The sequence below is a fragment of the Natator depressus genome, chromosome 6 (assembly GCF_965152275.1).
Source record: "Natator depressus isolate rNatDep1 chromosome 6, rNatDep2.hap1, whole genome shotgun sequence".
NCBI classification, from domain to species: domain Eukaryota; kingdom Metazoa; phylum Chordata; order Testudines; family Cheloniidae; genus Natator; species Natator depressus.
This window is the reverse complement of record NC_134239.1, coordinates 27,684,055-27,703,459: the sequence shown is the minus strand read 5'-3', so window position 1 is coordinate 27,703,459 and position 19,405 is coordinate 27,684,055. Positions and strand designations below refer to the sequence as shown.

The following is a 19,405-nucleotide window of genomic DNA, read 5'->3' as shown; positions in this document are numbered from 1 at the left end:
GGTAACTTGACGCACTTTTTTTTGTTTTTTAAAGTGTGCTGTGTAATTAGTTTTGGTCTGTCAGTTACTGCTAATGATAGTCGGTTTATTGTGGTGATAGTAAAAGCATTAAGCAATACACATTACTTACTGCATCAACACTAGAATGAATTGTTGCTTTAGAGAAATACACAAGTCTAATGAAGGAAAGTCATTATGTACTAGAATCAGAAACACAACAAAAAGACTTTTCTTCCAGACAACACAATTCATATTTCCACAACCTGAAATACAGTAAGTAAAGGAGAGATTCATAACCAATGTAAGTTATCATTACCTCATTTTGTCCACAACTGACAAGATTGTTACAGGGACTCCAAACTAAAAAGATCATAGTTCAAAGAAATTAAATTGCAGTGGTTTGTTGTTAATGTCTAATATGTTGTGTTAGGTCACAACCTTGACAAAGAGCAGCTTAACGCTCATAATATAATACAGTGGGTAATGCAAAATAAGTGTATTTTTCTTATTTTGGGAGGTCTGTAGCAGATCTTTGCTGAAATTGTATCTAGGCGCAAGTATTAAAATGGCTAACTGAAAATTTACTTTGGTATAGTAAACATAGGTTTGTCTGAGTTATGCTGATTTCAAACTGCATCCTTCTTTTTTAGGAGTTCTTTTTAAATGTAAAGGATATCCTTCGGGCTCCTAGTGATTTGATAGGCCAGTTTCAAAAATGGGAATTTAGAGAAACAGAGCTGAGTAAAAGGTGAGTGAGCTACTTTTAATTTCTGCATTAATAGCCGTTTATATATGCACACTTAAGATTCCCATTTTTCTAACTGGCATTTCCTTTTCTTGAAAAAGGATCTAATAATACTTTACGCTCTTACAGCAACCTTCCACTGAGAATCTCAAAGTACTTTACAAGCTGATGAGTTTAACCTTGCAACAGTTTTATTAGGTATTTTTCAGCATACAATACATGGAATTAATCACATCACTTCTATTGACATTCATGCGACTTGGGTGCCTAATTTTTGAATGTCACTCTGTATATGTGTGCTGAAAGGGAACTTCTTTCTGTTTTGAATCTCCTCTAGGTTATGTGACTATCAGGTGTATACTTAAGAAACTATCTGAGTATACATGAATATGTATGATCTGAGAAGGGGCAGATCATGCTTCAGTGGCTGTAATTTAAACAACTTTGTGCATGATTTGACTCCTTCTTTTTAAAGTCAAAGCAACATATAGTTAAGTGTGTCCTTGGGAATTACCGGAGTCATTGTGTCCGCAGTGCTGGAAAGACGGGTACCTGTTTCTTAGTAGCAGATAATGCTGCTTCTGGATTTTCAACTTTGTATAGCAGGCAGGTGGGGCAAATTGACTGTTAAAGGGGAAAAAAAATCGAAGCATAGAAAACATTGAGTAAAGGAGAGTGAGAAAGGAGAGAACTAGACACAGGAGGGAGAAAGAGGATAGGAACAGGAAAAAGAGAAGTATTGGGGGAAGAGAGCATTTCCTTCCTCCTTTTACTTGTCTTTCTCCATCTCCTTTTCTTTCTCCTTTCCCTTCTCTTTCGAGTAGATAATGCCCTTTTGGATCTTAAATAAAAAAACTACTTCCTTAAATCTCTATTTTGCCTGAAGAAATGGGGGACACATACCATATGTATTACAAATCAATTCATGAACAGTTTAAACAGTGTTTCCATGGAAATGTTCATGATTAAGGCTGCGTGTCTGTCACAGAGGTTGCGGAAGTCACGGATTCCATGACATACCACTACCTCCGTGACCTCTGACCCCAGGGCCGTCCAAGCAGCAGGCCCTGGGGTCAGCCACACTGGCTCCTGCTGGAGCAGCCCCACAGCCAGACGTTCCAGCTGCACCAGCCGCTGCTCGGGCAGCTGGCCCTGGGGGCGGCCAGAGCAGCCACTACTCGGCTGCTCCTGGACCCAGGGGCTACCCAAGCAGTTGCCAGTGCGGCTGGACCCGGGGGTGGCTGGACCCAGGGGCAGCTGCACCAGCTCCTGCTCAGCGGCCCCCGATTGCTGGCCCCAGCAACCACCCGAGCAGTGGCTGGTGCCACTGGCCCTGCAGACGGCCTGAGCAGCAGCCAGAGGGGCTGGCCCCAGGGGTCCCCCCAGAGGTCCTGCAGAGCAGCAGCGCTCTGGGGCCCCCCAGCTAAGATTTAGTCGGGTAGTTATAGAAAAGGTCATGGACAGGTCACGGGCTGTGGATTTTTGTTTATTACCCATGACCTGTCCATGACTTTTCTAAAAATACCCATGACTAAATCGTAGCCTTATTCATGATACCTGCTTGGAATGGCTTCATAACATGTAGCTTCAGAACAAGTTTCCTTAAATTAGTGGCATTGCATAGGAATTTATGCAACAGAACACTCAGCTGGCACACAGTGAGAGTAAGCAGCACTAAAATGAAGCAGTGAAGAAGGGAAGAGACTGAACAAGCGAATTGTACTGCTTCTGCAAACATACAGAAAAGTGAGCTCTGAAGTTATGCTAGGTCTGATTTGTCCTGTCACTATTACCTGTCAGATAACCCACCCTCTCTGAGACTTTGGCAGCAGTATAGAATCAATATTTTATTATGCAGATAAAATATTTTAACAAAATCACCTATATCGTGGACACCAACACCTGTCTCTTAATCATCTTTTTTTTTCCTTCTTCAGATATCAACTATGACCAAAGAAAGGGAAATCCTTCCCCCCCACCTCCCCCACTTTTGCTCCTCTTATGGAAGCACTCCAGTGTACTGATGGAGCACATGAATTTTGACATTAATGTTATTATGACAATATCAATTGTAAACTTGTCTGCTTTTCTCTGATTTAGTTTTTACGACAAGAAGGCAGCCATTCATGAAGCACTGTGTGACAACATTGACACTCGCACTGTCTTGGAAGAAATGCGATCTTTAGTCAGTCAGAGCAATTCCTATATTGCTGCTAAGAAAACTGCCAGGCAAATGCCAAACAGACTGCTGCTAGAAAGTATTAGTTCTTTTCTCACTCAGATGTTGAAGGTAAGTGGTAGTGAGATTTTACATTAAATTAAAAAAGAATAGCTGCCATCACACTACGCAGCTGCTACAGCAGTATTTTCCAGACATGTATGGATCAGTACAGTCATTCTGTAGATCTTGCCGGATTCTAAAGAGCCAGTTGCTTAAAAACAAAATCGTAAAATTTTATGTGGGGGGGGGGGGGAATTCAGTTCTTTATAATTTTGTTTTACATTAATTTGCATTTGGTGGATGGATAGTTGACAGTGAAGTTGTGCAATCAACATCACTAAGGCAACATTTGACTGTCAACTATTTAGGATGCTTTAAGAATACAGAGCAATCTCCTAGTAGGATGCCAGAATATGGATTAGATGAGCCTTGTGGCCTCTTCAAACACCAGTATGTCTGATTTCAGTTAGCCTCCAGATATCTTCTGTCGAATGAATGTGTCTTTAATTTCCTTTTCCTTGACTAGATCTTTGGTGCCATAGAACGTGATGAAGCACTTGGATTCCCTGTTGGAGGAAATGGCCAAAACATAAATGTAAGTGGAGAACAGAGTACATTCTACTAACTTATTCTGACTACATATAGACAGGTTTCAGAGTAGCAGCCGTGTTAGTCTGTATTCGCAAAAAGAAAAGGAGTACTTGTGGCACCTTAGAGACTGACCAATTTATTTGAGCATAAGCTTTCGTGAGCTACAGCTCACTTCATCGGGTGCATGCAGTGAGCTGTAGCTCACGAAAGCTTATGCTCAAATAAATTGGTTAGTCTCTAAGGTGCCACTAGTACTCCTTTTCTTTTTTTTTTGACTACATATAGTACTTGCTAAAATAAGTCTCATTACAAGTAACTACATGTATTAATATTATTTATACAAATAAAAACACAAAATTACACTGATTAGGACTCATTGAAGTGTACCAAAAACTAGCAGGGAGGCAGTTGGATTTTGATTTCAGTCTCACTTTCTGATCGCTTTGTAACCCATAATAGTTAATTAATGGATAGTTAAAGGAACAACATTTATCTGGCTTCTATAGGCAGCCTTGTTCTGTTCATCTAGCAGTACTACTGCAGTGAGGTATTTCTGCTGAGAGCAATTAAGACACATCTTGTGGGGGATGCTGATGAAGTTCTGTTGTGTAGGAGCAATCTTTGGCGGGGAATAGGAGAGTAACGCTCCAAAGTGAGGGGAGGCCAATGATTATGGTCTTTGTACTGGAGCAAAATCTAACCTGAAAAATGGCACTATATCTTTCAAGTGTTTTCCTTTAGCACGACATCTGATGCCAGCATTTCGAAACATGGTCACATGAGACCATTCAGATTTAAGTGAAGTATATTTAGAAAAATATTTTCTGTTTCCTGTAAAGAATAGCAATGAAAACATTCACAGAATATTCTATCTGTGTATAGAATAACAAAACAAAACTACACCGCCCATTTTAACTCACCAAGAAAAAGAACTTCCTGTGTTGTAGTTGAGGCAAATGAATGAACACCCAGACTCTCTGTCTAGCTAGGTATTCATATGGTCCCCATTGCTGTAGCACTGAGTGCTATAGCAGTGGACTAAACAAACATTTACTAGGAGGTCTGTACCTTTTTCTCTTTTCCAAGACTGTATGGGAGAGAGGGCTGTGTGAAGAAAATGGTACTGTTCCATATCAGAAATCATGAATATTGGATTTCTAATTTAGGTCAGAATTAGCAAACACCATTATCTCAGATTCCAGCAGAAAAGCCAGGACCTTGTTAGTAATCTTTCATAGGTGAGATTAAAAATTTATTTTTTTAACAGTCCTCACAATGCTAAAAGCAAATGTGCCTTACAGAAGGACTGGCATTAGTGTGGAACAACAAACAAAGCCTTTCACTGTTAAATACCGCCAAGGTTAGGAGGCATCAAAATGAGCTGATCTTGGAGGGGGTTTTAACATCTGTTTGTAAAATCCATGTAATTCTTTATATCTCTTCCTTTGTAAACAAACACTCTGGCAATTTTAAATATGAAAAATGAATGTCATCAGCCAAGCACATATGAACAAGCCTATAGTTTTGTTTTTTAAAGAAATAGACTTTCATTTCCAGCATCCATTACAGTATATTACTCATTATTTGATTTTTGACAGTGTCCTCCTTAAATTTGCTACTTTCCTTGAATCTTTTGGCAGCTTTCCTTCAAGGTTTTCTTCGTCTTAGTCTTCTTCTTCTTAGCAAAGTTATCCAGTTGAATGTCCAATTACTTCATTTGGGACCTGATCCATAGCCTCTTGAAGTCACTGGGAGTCTTTCCATTGATTTCAATGGGCTTTTGTTCAGGCCCACATTCTTCTTCTTGTCCATGACTGAACATGAGGGCATGAGTAAAAACTGAAACAGGCACTCTCTCAACAAAGGCATAGTCTTTGTTTGAAAACTTTAAAAATGATGACTAGTATATATCCAATGCTAACCCCTTGCGGTTCAGTAATTCATTCAAAATCCATTCTTGTCACCTTGCAATCTGAAAAACCCAGATTCTAGAAGACTTAGGTTTTCAAGTGAATTTAGTGATGTTGCGAGGTTCGCTACTCTGGAAACCAAACTCCTCCATCTGTATCCACAGAACAGAATACAGCAAAAGTAGTGGCAGTGCATGGTTCCCCATGCCACCCTGCTCATGTACCTCAAGCTAGCTTCAGTGAGAAAAAGATAATGAGAACAAGAGTGTTGTTCATTCTCTATGGCTTGCACCATTCTTGGTCTTTCTGCTGAGACTGCCAGCAGTTGTGATAGTGGTTTTTGTAGTGTGGATGCTTATTCATGAGGATCTGGACTGAGCCCATCAACTCATTTCATGTAGGCATTTCCACCTTTTAACTGGGTAGGAGCCCTAACACACAGATGTTGGGGCTCCCCCAAGACCTTTTCCAAGAACTCCGTTCACCTCCAGTCTCACACAGGTGCGGTGCGGTTGTGTGAACAGCAACAGTTCCTGTTCCCCAGACAAAGCACTGGTCTTCACTAGCCTTGCAAGCAGGAGTCTTCCTGTGTGTTTGTGTTTTGTTTTTTTGGTTTTTTTTTTGGCAAGTGGTATTATCTGAGTTTATTTAACATTACTTTATTGCCATAGCAGAGCCTAATGATGCAAATCATCTCTCTCTCTCCTTGGAGACACTGAAAGGAAATAAATACTGTACTGGTAACCGAAGGTTCAAGGAAAAACTTCAGCCCAAGTATATAGTGAACAGTGTGTGTGTGTGTGTGTGTGTGTGTGTGTGTGTGTGTCTCTTACAACAGTGATACAGAATGTTAAACATGAAATGCAGTTCCTCAACTGATTTAAATAGTCATAGCTCTGTTGAAGTCAGTGGAACTATGTCAGTTTTCGCCAGTTGAGGATCTACCGTGAAGAGTTAGCTTCTACTTTATACTATAGCCCTTTTAGCTCCAGAGAAGAACAGAGCGGAGTTTGGCCCCATAAGTGCATACATATGAAACAGTTTTTGAATGGTTTGAATCTAAATTATTAACTAATCATAGAAATGTTTTGTTCTACAGCTTGAGTCTACAGTGATGCCATACCTACAAGTGTTGTCTGATTTCAGAGAAGGAGTGCGACAAATTGCCAGAGAAAAGAAAGGTAAGGGTTAACTTTTTTCAAACATTATTGTAACTGATTTCAAGGGGGGGGAGAAAAAATTAAATGTCGTTTTTTGATTATCTGATTTACATAAATAGCGTCTCTGCTTTGAGAATAAAAATGGCATATTTATCTGTACGTATACACATTTCTCTGTGTATACAAAAGTAAACCAGAGTTAGTTTAAATCTTTAAATCTTTGCCAGGTGTCCTTTTAATTATGATTATCTTTTTCTGATGCTTCTAGATATGTTCATGTTAACCTGTTAAAGTATTCAGAATTTCCTATCATTGGGAGAGGGAACACGAGGCGTATGAATGTTCTGTTTCCTGTAGTGCCCATAGTGTGCTAATTGATTGCAAACATAAAAGAAGATGTAGTTCCTGTCCTGAAGGGCGTGCACATTGTAAAAATTGTAAATTGTAATTATTCCTTTTATTGGAACCTTCAACCACTTTGAGTACAAACAGGCTGAGTTGTTTCTTCGTGGTTTGATAGCATAGTCTGATCACAAATCCCCAGATAGTATTTTGTGATCTCTTTGGAGTATTCATAGGGGAGTTTGCTGAAGGTTGTTGTGGACTTTTTTCTTCTCCTTGGAAGCTTTAATGCTGCTTCGTGATTTGGCAGCAGAGCTGTATTGTGTTACAAATGGTGTTCTATTAATCTCTCTTTGCTTTTGCTTGTTGATGAGCTCCTACTGGATTTCTTGTTGTTCTGCCTACTATTCCCCTTGGGTTTTTATCCATCTTCAACGTATATTTGATACTGATTTTCTTGAAACTAATGTCATGACTGAGAGAGAGTCAAAATAGGAAATACTGATTTTTTTTTTTTTAAATAAAAAGCCTTTGATTGAGTAGATTGATAATAGCTAGCAAGCAATTCTAATTCTGTTACCATATTGAAACGTACTAGCCAGAACAAACAGAATAAATATCTTACAAACACAAAAATGCTTCCAATGATGTGATCATTCAGATATAATCAACAAACTTATTTTGGCGTAGTTGATCTTACAAAATAGTCTTACTGGTTTCAAATTTTATGTATTTTAATTTTGATTTTTTTTAAAGTTCTTCAGCTCACAAGATGAGTGAGTGCCTTTTACTATTTAAAACATACATAAAATTTATTTTTTCTTTATGCAAAAAAACCTCAGCAGTTGAGATCAGCTGATTCACACTCTAATAGTTGAGGTTTGAATATCTAGGGGCTGATGGTAGTATATTTTCAGGAGAAGAAACCCAGCTCTGGAACTCATTTACCCTGTTGATCCAACAGAACTCAGATTTGTTAATTTTATAGGGCTTCTGCCTGAACTAGAACTTTTAAAATGGTTTTGATTAGTGGTTGGGAATATTGCCTCTGATTTTATACTTTCTTTTTAATTAGGGTTGTTGTAAATTAAGGGGATGTCTTCTTTTTTTTATAGCCAGTTGCTGGCAGGATAATGTTAAATATGAATAATGGTGTTTTAATTTTGTAAATGCACCCAGACTCTTATGTTAATAGGTATGAGTCTTTTATAAAACTAACTGTAAAAATAAATGTAACTTTTTTGCCAGTAAGGCAATCCACAAAGCATTCCACAACTCAGGCACCTGTAATCTGGGAATCTTGTCAGAGGACCAGAGGGAACTATAACAAAGTGTGTATTCAAACATTATTGAATAAACTCTGTCTTCAACCAGAATGCCCTAATTGAGGACATTCAAACATCATGTGAAAAAAAAAGTCTTTATCCATTTACAAGACTGGCAGACATCTGAATTGGAAACCTGCATTATTCATTCTTAGTAGAGTCTTGATTAATCTGTGAATGTTTCTATTGATGATGATAAATGGGGGAAAGAAAAATACCAGTGGTGTTTGCTAGGTGTACAGTGGGCAGAAATGACTCTAAATAAAATGCTTTTAATAATATCCAGGAAAAGTGGTGAGTTTTTAACTCATCCCATTGTGTCAAGTAACTTCACATCATGTGCCTTTAGGTTTTGTTTCAGTACTTGGGCAACTGCAAAGTTCCTGTATCTCTGCCTCTTAAAGCATACACATTATAGCAGATTTTCTGATCTGTCACAGGCGTTCTTAATGCGAGAGAATAATTTTGTTAACGCTAAACATCTATTCAAATGTTTTCAAACACCATTGACTCTTTTTTTGCTTGTCCTCTATATTTCTAACTTCATTCTTATTTCTTGGATCCCCGCTAAGTCTATTACCTTACTGTAAAGTCTTCCATTACTGAAATCTTGGTATTAAGGAATCTGTCGCAGTGTTTTATTAGATGGTGGGTCTCTCCCTATTCTACAGCCAGAACAGAGTTGGGAGAACCTACTCCATTTTCCTAATATATCAGATGGACTAAAAGTAGAACTACGCCTCTATCTTTTTTACTGTGCATCCTCTGTCTTCACTATTGGCTATAATGTATATTGCTCATTTAATCTTTCAGGGTGACTTATGAGTTAACCCTCTTTCTCCCCCCCCCCCCCAAAAACAAACAATCAAAAAAAAAAAACCAATTGATTGTACTAGTTCCTGCCCCCAGCTCTGTTTGGCTTCTGAAACCCACTACCTTGAAGTTCTCAGCGGATGTGAAGAATGGGCTAGGAGCATCCACAGAACTGTTGCCTGGCAGCTGGTTCACTCCTAATCAACAATGTGCACCTGGGCAGTGTCACTGAGACCACACCAAATCTGGTTTTCCTATCCATTCCGTTCTGTGGACAACATCAATCTTTGGTGAGAGTGACAACTTACAGTTGGTGCAACTGAGATCCATAAACAAGTTCCCCACTGTCAGTTAAAGCCTCTTGCTGGGATGGTGCTAACATAGAGAATTGGCACAGTTCAGCCCTAAGGCAGTGCATGAAGCCATTATGCTGACACTTCTAGAGGCACCAGTTGATAACCTTCTCTTATAAATTAAGAATTTCTCATGTATAAATTCCTCATTCTCCTCTACCCTGAAGAATTTCTCCTGCTTCTTATATTTAATTATTCATAGGTTCAGACTGGTAAATATTTATAACTCAAGCAGACACTGCTTTTGTTATACATTCAGTAGATCTATCATATTAATTCCATGCACGAGATATTATCAACACCTTCTAGTATTAACAGATAATGGGCTAAACTCATCTGTGGTTTCACTCGTTGACTTTTAGACTTACACCAAGGATGAATTTGGCCAGCTGTGCCCACCTGGCCAGGATACAGAAAAACAAATAATTCACTGGAGATAGACTGCAGACTAAAGCAAACAGTTCTTCTTAAAATGGAACATTTTCATATGCACACAAAGGCCAGGGTTGATTCCAGCTCCTCAAGCAAAGAACAGATGAGACACAGGTTCATAACACCAAGCAAAGGCAAGGACTCTGATTCTAGTAGTTTAGACAGCGAGGAGGTGTGTATCTGCACTTATATGTGCCAGTGAATAACTGAAGAAAATAGACCCTCTAAAATAATAGCTTACATTATCCCAATTACATACTTTGATTCCCGTATCTAAGCCTCATAATTGATGCTGAAGACTTTCCCTGGTATGTGCAAGGTATTGAGAATTATCATCGAATGTTAGTGTTTCTTATACAACATATCCACCAAGAACTACTTGGAAGTGTTGTTTAGTATATTGAACCTACTGAAACTTGGGTGCAAGAACAATTTACTGGGAGGGAAGAACCTACTTATTAAAAACTCATGATATAAGTTGACCCAAGTAATCCTGTCACCGTCAGCCTCCTCTAGGAAAAAATACTTACTGTGAATCAAACAAGGATACTAAATTTGGATTGACAGCAACATAAATACATCCAGAAGCTCTAATGTCTGTATTTGCTCTTGGTGTGTGAACCACTTCTGTTGCTTCTCAAGTAACCAATGTATTTCCTCTTTTCATCACTTTCTTTTATTTCTGAGTAAATACATGTAGTTTTTTCCTCTCTTTACTTCTGTTTTTGCATGAGTAATAAATCTGAGACCCTGATTGCTTGTGATCATTAACATCCAATGGCACTTCTGCAAGAAAAGAGATGTTAGCCATGCTGTCCTAGCCAATTTCCAATTCAGCTAAGTCACATTCTCCTAAAATCAATCAGTGCTTCTGCAAGTGACTGACTTGGAGAAGGCTAAAGTGAAATGGATAATGAACAGAAAAGCACTTTGGGAAAGATTTTCCATAGAAATGGCCCGTGTCTTTATTTAGCACAGCTTTGAAAATGTGTGATATTGGAAGGATACCGGAAAATAGCTTCTCCACTGTCCTGTTGTGTGTAGGTGGGATAGATGTGATTCAGTAGGGCAGTGGTTCCTGATTTCACCTGTTAGAAAACCTCAGGCAACAGGCAGGTGGATTGGCACTTCCCTACATACCCTCATGCCATGTCTTGGCAGAGTTCACAGGATTTAAGGCCAAAAAGGACCATTCTGATCATTTAGTCTGACCTTCTGCATAACACAGGATAGGAGTCCACCCAATAGTTTCTGCATCAAGCCCATACCTTCTGTTTGAGCCATTGTTTACCTTTAAAAAAAGATAACCAGTCTTGATTTAAAGACTTCAAATGATGGAGAAGCTATCAAATCTCTAGATACATTGATCTAACGGTTAATTATCCTCACTGTTAAAAAATGTGCACTTTATTTCTACTCTGAATTTGTTTAGCTTCAGCTTCCTTGCTGTGTCCCTTCTAATTTCTGTCTACTTTCTCTTTTCCTCATCTCTCTCTCTTCCCCTTGTCCCCTTCTTTCTTGTGATGTCCTTTTCTTTACTTCTTTTACTTTTTTTTTCCTTGGGGGAAGTTTTAGTGTATTTTTCCCTTCCAACTCATTCTGCCACTCACCAGCAGGCTACAAACTAATTGGGGCAGGAGGCATCTTTTGATAGCTTTCTGTTGCTGGCACACCTGATTTTGCAGCAGAGCTATGTTATGAGAGCGAAGACAAACACAATGCTTAGTGTGGCAGACCGCTTCCTATATCTACAGTACTGTACACAACCTACTCCTGTGGCTATTTTTATTAGGGGACCACACATCACAAGAGCAGAGAGGCTCAAGTATTTTCCTAGAGCATTAATCACAGCAATAAACTCACAAAGAGCAGTCAAGTGGCTCCAGGCAGGTGCAGCTTTTCCAACTGCCTTGAACCCTTTCTTGTTCACTCCACTCTGCCCCGCACCATCTTAGACTAGGTTAGGAAATGCCATCCAGGTTAGGAAATGCTGCTTTAGGGAACACTGCTGTGAGAAATTCTGAAACCGCAATTCAGTATAGGAAATAGAGCTACTAAGAAATGCTACCATGAAATAAGGCCATGTTTCCATTCATTTAGCAATCAGCCTGAGAGAGTAGAGAGGAAACAGTAATAATGGAAAAAGGCACTTAAATATCTAGAGATTTTTAATACATAAAAAGCTAAAATAAAGCTCTGTGTAGTTGCATTCGTTCTGGTCAGCTCTGGTTTCTTTCAGTAGTGTTTGCACTTTCCTGTTTTGCGAGCCAAAACTAAAACTCAGGCAGTCCTGCCAGAAAAAACGTGCTTTTAATCTAACCTCCAAAATATTGTGCTAGAAACTAAATGTCTATAAAGATTTGCTAAATATTTATCTGAATTAGTGATTCAATATTAAACATTAAGCTGCCTGTCTTTGAAATTTCTCTTCCCCCTTCATTGCTAGATTCTTCAGCAGGGTTTAGAGGATTTGACTAAGGCACTTGGAAGTGGACATTAGCGGAGCCTTAATATATGTTTGATTAGGTGGGGCTGGAGATTCAAAATATATTTGAACAAAAATGTTATTTCAAGCTCCAGCAATTAAGATTTCTTTATTAAAAATCTCTTTAATTAAAACTAAAGCATGTTAAATTATTTCCCCTGACGGACATGATCAACTGATAGCTACATAGGTGATGTGCTTCAAGTCTTTAGAACGTATATTACTGTTAACCCATCCTTCCTTGCTCACCTGTATATTTCATTCATCCATCTGTTGCGTCATGTCATTAATGTATAATGTAAACTCTTTGGGGTTGGGGCTGTCGTTTTATTGCACGTATGCTGCACCTAGTAAAACAGAGCCCCGATCCTTGATTGGGGCTTTGCTGCATTACAGATAATAACGGTATCAAACATTTAGGCAAAATATATCCTCAGTTTCACCATGTGTAGTTGAGTTAGCCCTCTGTGAAAGAGACTTACGGTCATGACATCCAGTTTTTTTACATAACTTGCAGTGATTTTTTTAAATTATACTTATTAGTGACATCCTGGAAGATAACTAGATGTAGCTGGCAAAAAATAGTGAGTATAGTTTTTTTGTGTATAAAATATGCAAATTATAGCTCCACTTTTACAAAATTGTTTAAATAGTTAATCAAGTGAAAGAAGAAATGGTTTTGATAATTTTAATGAGAAAGGAAACGAGGGGACATGACCAAAGTATATGCAGTACTGAAAGGTACAGAGGAAGTCTCTTGAGTTCTGAACTCAAGAGTAAGGAGACATTCAATGCAATTAAAAGATGGCAAATTCAATACTAATAAAAGGATTATATTTTTTACACAATGAATAATTAGACTGTAGAACTCCTTGCCACAAGAAGTCATAGAGGCCAACAGTTTAGCAAGATTTAAAAAGGGACTGGGCAATTATATGGATATCCAGAAGATCTAAAGTCATTACAACATCATCATTTTGGAAAGGATATTAAACTTCATGCTTCAGAGCTTAAGTCAGTCTAACTATTAGAGACCTGGATGAGACCTAATGTGAGAGGGCAGATTTTTTCACATCTGACTACTGTGAGGTTCTTACATATTTCTCTGAAACATCTGGTTTTGGCCACTGTTTGAGACAGTATACTGGACTAGATGGACCTCAGGTCTATAGTATGGCAATTCCTAGGTTCGTTCTTAGAGGAACTATTCGGACACCAAAAGTTGCTATTTTTCATCCTTGTATGGAATGGTGAAGAAGTCATTAGTAGGGTGCTAAAGTACTTTTAATATACAAATTCACAAGGTACAAAAGGCTAACTTCGCAAAATGTCTTTTCTTTAAATGCTGAGATGAGGAATTCTATTTAGGGCTAGAAATCATGCATTGTAATGCCACATGATTGGAGGTCTGTTTAACAGCAACTGCGAGACTCTTGAGCCTCTGAGCAGTTACATCACAGAGCTGAGGTATCTTGTTGGTTTTTTGGAGTAGTAGCAGCATCTTGACAAATTCCAGGTCTATCTAGCAGAAACATGCTTCTCTGTCTCACACGGTCAAGAGATTACACTGAGCCAGAGGAAGAAAGAACTTGTAACCTTACTTACATCTATCACTTAAATAAACAAACAAACAAATAAATAAAAGAAACTGGTCTAACTGTAGTAATTTTTTACTTGCATTAAATTACTTGCAGCGTGGAAGAGAACTAAATTTTCATTTTAAACTAATATCAGAACTTCTCATTTTTCTGTGCCTTGTAGTAATTGAAGTACTGCAGTTGAGTGATGCTCTTCGGGATGACATTCTTCCTGAGCTTGGAGTTCGATTTGAAGATCATGAAGGTAACAAACTGTCTGTCTGTATTATAAATTGTAGCTGTTGCTAAAATTTGGTGAATTCTTTTCTTTTCTTAAGATATTGAAAAATGTCAATATGATCAAGAATAATCAGGAATCCTTGTCAAACTTACTGAATGCACAGAGCTTTAACAGATTTAGTTTTTAAACTTTCAAAAGCATTCAGATAAAATGTACATTTGCATCTCCTTGTATGGTGCTTAGCTCCTCAGTCATTTCTAAATGGTCATTTTGGTGGCATTTGCATTTAACTTTAGTAATACAATTTGAAAAGACTATTGCAGGATGTTTCAAGAAATGTTTGTGGTACCAGACATATAAGTGTTGGAACTGCTATGTGTTTATTTTTCTTTGTTGTTTCTCCAGGACTCCCAACTGTGGTCAAATTGGTGGACAAGGAGACCTTACTGAAAGAAAGAGAAGAAAAGAAAAAGGTTTTAAATTATTGTAATTCTTTCATGTTAAACTAGTTTGTGTATTATATTATTCTGCACATGTAAAGTAAAACACACATTCTTATTGACATTACATATTTCCTTGCTGATTTGTGAGAGAAATGGCAATTTTAACACAAACAAAATGGAAAATAGCACACCCAAATTGATAGCAAAACTCAAGTGGCAATGGAGAAAAGGAATTTGAGATAATTGCTTGAAAGTATGCTATGGGGGATTTAAATATCTTTTCAAGTTTCAAAAGGCTTTATACAATTATGATGTGCTGGGTACGATGTATTTATTCTTTTGTCTCCCTGGTAGAATAATGCCTATGAGTAAAGTATTCTTATTTATTTGTCAATACAAAACAAAGGTAAATATTTCCATACCGTTAGCAGTACTGATTTGACATCTGCTGATAAAAACAGAATGAAATTGCTAAGTCTTCATTAATGTAGCACTGAATGAGGCAGGATTCCTGTGGAAAAAATAGCATGTGATCATGTAATTAAAGACTGAATCATAATGCACACCCCCAAGGTGACTGAATTAATGCTGCACAGGAACCTTAATTCTAGGATTTCCTAACTTTTGAGTGTTTGACTTTGCAACCTTAATAGTCTTTTAATGTAATTTTTTGTGTATGCGTTCTCTGTTTTAAAATAAAGTGAAAAAATGGCAATTCCATCATTTGGAGCCATAATGACTAAAGCTAGTTTGGAAAATTTTGTTGTGTTTTTTCCATGGAAAATTTTTGACTCTTTGGCAAAAAATCAGAAACGGAAAGTTTTTAGCCAAAAACGTTAATATATTGATTAGGAAATGTCATAGTGCTGCATGGGAGTTGCAGTTCAGGTCCTTGTGCTCTCATTCTTTTCTGTCATCTGGGCTCTCTGGCTAGACTATACATCTCCCCTGCTGAAGTATGCTCAGTACTGAAAGAATCTTTGGAGAATTTAGCTGTCAGACTCTAACAAGTCTGAGCATGTGTAAACTGAGACTTTCCAGAGATTCATAACTTGGCCAAATTTGGACAGCTTTTTCCCATAGGAATAGCAAAAGACTCATCCCTGTTACAAAGATGACCCTCCTCCCAAATTTCAAACCCTTTTTTCAAAGCATGGAGGAGCATGGCGCACTAGAGCGTCTCAATTACAATTGTAAGGATTATTTAATGTGGGCCTAATAATGTATTGATCCCTAATCTCTTTCTGAGTAATGGCTGAAACACTTCTTTGAAACTTCCCAAAAATATTCCGGCTGAGGCAGACACCAGGCAGGGAAAATTTCAGTGTGAAGAGTTGGTTTGGCAAAGGTATAAGCAACTGAAAACAGGGTCTTATAATAGACGCATTGAGCAACAATAATTATAGGCGTCATTACCAGTTTTGTCTATAATCAGATATCTAAAACATAGAGCTACTTAGCTGACATTAGTAAGAAATAACCTACTGCAATGGTTTAATTTTGATTAAGTAATACTGTTTTTCAATTTGACTTTTTATAGATTGAAGAGGAGAAAAAAAGAAAGAAAGAAGAAGCATATAGGAAAAAACAAGAACAGGAGGTAAATATTCAAATATCTTTTTAACATACATTAAAATGGGCATTATGTTTTTGAAGATGTGCGTTAATGGCTATATTCTTATTCAGGCAAAAATACACTGTGGGCTGAATTTTCAGTCCAGCCTCAGCTGGCCCTCCATTTTTAAATTGTTTTGTTTTTGTTTTTGGTGAGTGAAAATTAATAGGGTGGGCAGTTTTTTGTTCACAATTATTTGTGCCTACAAGTTAGGTCACTTAAATGTTCAGGTCTTTGTTCAGATTTTGTGGTAAGTTTTGTTTTGTTTTGATGGTGCCATCAGAAGTGGTAAGTGCTTCTTAAAATACCTTGTAGCACATTTTTTAGTGCATAGCTGTGAGTAGGATACAGCATGCACAACAGTTTTAGAGCTCTGGCAATTGAGGAACATTTAACTTAGAGAGGCTTCTGCCTGTGTCAATTATATTTTCTTCCCTCTCTTTATTATTGTATAGATATGCATGAAAACAGCATCTTTTTCCTTAAGAGTCCATCTGTTCCTGCTACTTATGCTTCACCTGAGTCTAATTTTCTGTGAAGACACATTCATCTCCATAGCATCTAATTGTGATTAGTACAAAGGCTTAAGACTCCAGCTGAGGAATAAGCACCAGGAGCCAGATGCTCTCTTGCAGAGCAAAGATCCTATTTCCATGCAAATTGCACTAGTAATGCAATACAGGAAAGTAAACCTTCAAAGTATGATCTACAAGGAAAATTGTCTTTAAATAGGATGTTTCCTTTTCATGAATCTCCAAACAGCTTTATCCATTCTTTTTAAAATTGTTTATGATTTCATTGCTTTTAATGATTTTGAGAGGCCACCATTTTCAATAAAACCAAAGTTTAATATGGTTTGGTTATTTTGGGTCCTGATCCTGCTATGACCTGCATGGAGCCCTATTCAAATCAATAGGATTTCTGCTTGGACATAGGGAAACATCTGCAATGAGCTCATTGCCAAATAGCTTACTTTTTATGTTTGTACCTAAAATACAACAAGAGCTCAAATTAAACAAAAAGTACATCTGGCTTCTGCACCACATAAGCTGACTATTTTGAGCTGTAGCAGGGTTGTTGTTTTTTTGTCTTAATTGGATTCTAACTGATTAACTGTTGCAACAAAGTACTAAATTAATTACTTATTCCCCCAGACAGGTATGTTCAAGATTCATATAGAGTTGTGTCCCTCACTGATGATTCCTTTCTCTCCACATAATGGAAAAGTGTGATGTGGGTCTCCTTGATTTGCAATTTAGATGTTCCGTGCATCAATTAATGTACACCCAGGGACAGCTTTTCAGAAAAGGACAAGTGACAGTGTAATTCGTTAGGATGCTAATTAACTGTAAAGTTGTAATGCATATTTTATATTGCAGGCAGCAAAACTGGCAAAGATGAAGATTCCACCACATGCAATGTTTAAATCAGAGCTTGACAAATACTCCAAGTTTGATGAAAATGTAAGAAGCATGGGGAAATTTTCTTTATGCCAATTGAAAAATAAGAACTTAATAACTGACTAAAATGTCTGATCATTTCCTCACTGAAGTCAATAGTGCATTACCAGTTAATTTGATGGGAGCAGGTTCATGCTCTTAAGTGTTCACTGAATTGTACAACATTGATGTCCTGTGTAAGGGTGTATGTAAGAGCCATAACTTTTAGGGGGTTTCCATAACATGGCCATCCTGCTACTGGGCAAGACTTCTATGACTTTTGGGATAGAAGTCTTCTTAAAGATTAAACTGCAGAAACTGCCTGTTGGGAGGCAAAGATTGCGCACACACCCTGTCTTCCCCCCTCCTCTCACTCCAAAACCTGGCAGATTCAGGGGATCTGTTGGAGACCCAGACCATTTGCATGGAGACTGTGGGACTCTGTCCACTGTGCCTCCTCTCCCTCTCCCTGACAGCACAGCTCCATTGGACCATGCTAACAGGTTCTCTCTGTCCATTCCCTGGAGGGTGAAGGCTGGTGCTATCTGGGAAAGGTAACTGTATTACCTTTTCTGAGTAACAGCTGCTGGACCAGCACTAAACCAACATACATTGCCCCCCAGTCTCCTTCCCCAATGTGAACCCTTGAGTGCCCTCTGCAGGCGAGCAGGAATGGTGCTATGTAGGCAGCTGAGCCCCTGCCATGCAGAAGTGGTAATGAGCACATGGATGACCCTCTGTGCGCAAATCATGGGGAGATAAGATCTGGGCTGAAAAGAGCAGTCTCAGTATGACCTAGAATATTTTATTGCATTTGCTTTAAAATCTGGAGTTTAATAATAAGCTGATATGTCTTGAATAGTGGCCTAAAGCTCCTGATTTACACAAGCCCTCTACTATGGTGCTATGTTCATTCATTTAGAATGTTTTATATTAATTATGCTGTTACTCCCTTCTATCAGTAATGCATGATTCTGGTGGAAAGCGGTGATAAAATTTAGCCACGAATTTATCAGATTGACCAAAGTCAAACAAAGTATCTGGATGAAAATTTCTAAGATATTAGTGTTCTTAATATTCCAGGGATTTCCTACCCATGATACAGAAGGCAAAGAACTCAGCAAAGGACAAATGAAGAAACTGAAGAAACTTTATGAAGCACAGGAAAAACTTTACAAGGAGTATCTACAAATGGTTCAGAATGGAACTGGAAATTGAGAACAAAACCAGGACATTCTTCTTTTTTAAAATAAAGGCGAGAGCTGGTTTATTATAGGAACAGTAAAGAGCATATATTGATGCTCATATTGTGTTTACATGTTCTACTGTGGTCAAGCTAAAAATACTTGTTTACCTGGATTAATATATCCTCAAGTTTAGAGTGTCAATAAAATTTTATTATTAAAAATAAAAAGAGCCTGTACGATGTTTGTGTCACAATCATTATATATTGAACACTTCTCTTGGGGAAGACAGTGTTCAGTCAAGAAACCTATGTGGATTTGCTGCTTGTTATAACTTCTTCAGGCCCCCGGGTAATTTCTCATGCATGTCGCTCTTTAGCCAACTAATATCCAGTGTAGCTTGTGCTTTGGAATAGTTAATGTCACAACAAGTAGAACTTACTGAGACCTACAGCAAAGCTAATCAATTTGTCCCACAGTAAGAACCATAAATATTTCTCAAATTATTTCAATGACATTACACAGGCAG

The 19,405-nt window shown here is 37.9% G+C and overlaps 1 protein-coding gene across 2 annotated transcripts in view; it reads left to right on the top strand.

The window, feature by feature from the left end:
- Nucleotides 1-19,062, top strand: part of CARS1 (cysteinyl-tRNA synthetase 1) — a 54,594-nt gene extending 35,532 nt beyond the window's left edge. Inside the window, exons 15-23 of one of the 2 annotated variants that reach the window (XM_074954870.1) lie at nucleotides 651-748; nucleotides 2,846-3,035; nucleotides 3,493-3,561; nucleotides 6,567-6,648; nucleotides 14,139-14,219; nucleotides 14,601-14,668; nucleotides 16,179-16,238; nucleotides 17,633-17,716; nucleotides 18,776-19,062. In XM_074954870.1, coding sequence (XP_074810971.1) covers nucleotides 651-748; nucleotides 2,846-3,035; nucleotides 3,493-3,561; nucleotides 6,567-6,648; nucleotides 14,139-14,219; nucleotides 14,601-14,668; nucleotides 16,179-16,238; nucleotides 17,633-17,716; nucleotides 18,776-18,910 — 867 coding nt within the window. In that variant the 3' untranslated portion in view covers nucleotides 18,911-19,062. The remainder of the gene's footprint in view (nucleotides 1-650; nucleotides 749-2,845; nucleotides 3,036-3,492; nucleotides 3,562-6,566; nucleotides 6,649-14,138; nucleotides 14,220-14,600; nucleotides 14,669-16,178; nucleotides 16,239-17,632; nucleotides 17,717-18,775) is intronic. The other variant, XM_074954871.1, reaches the window with a different exon arrangement.
- Nucleotides 19,063-19,405: the final 343 nt, after the last annotated feature.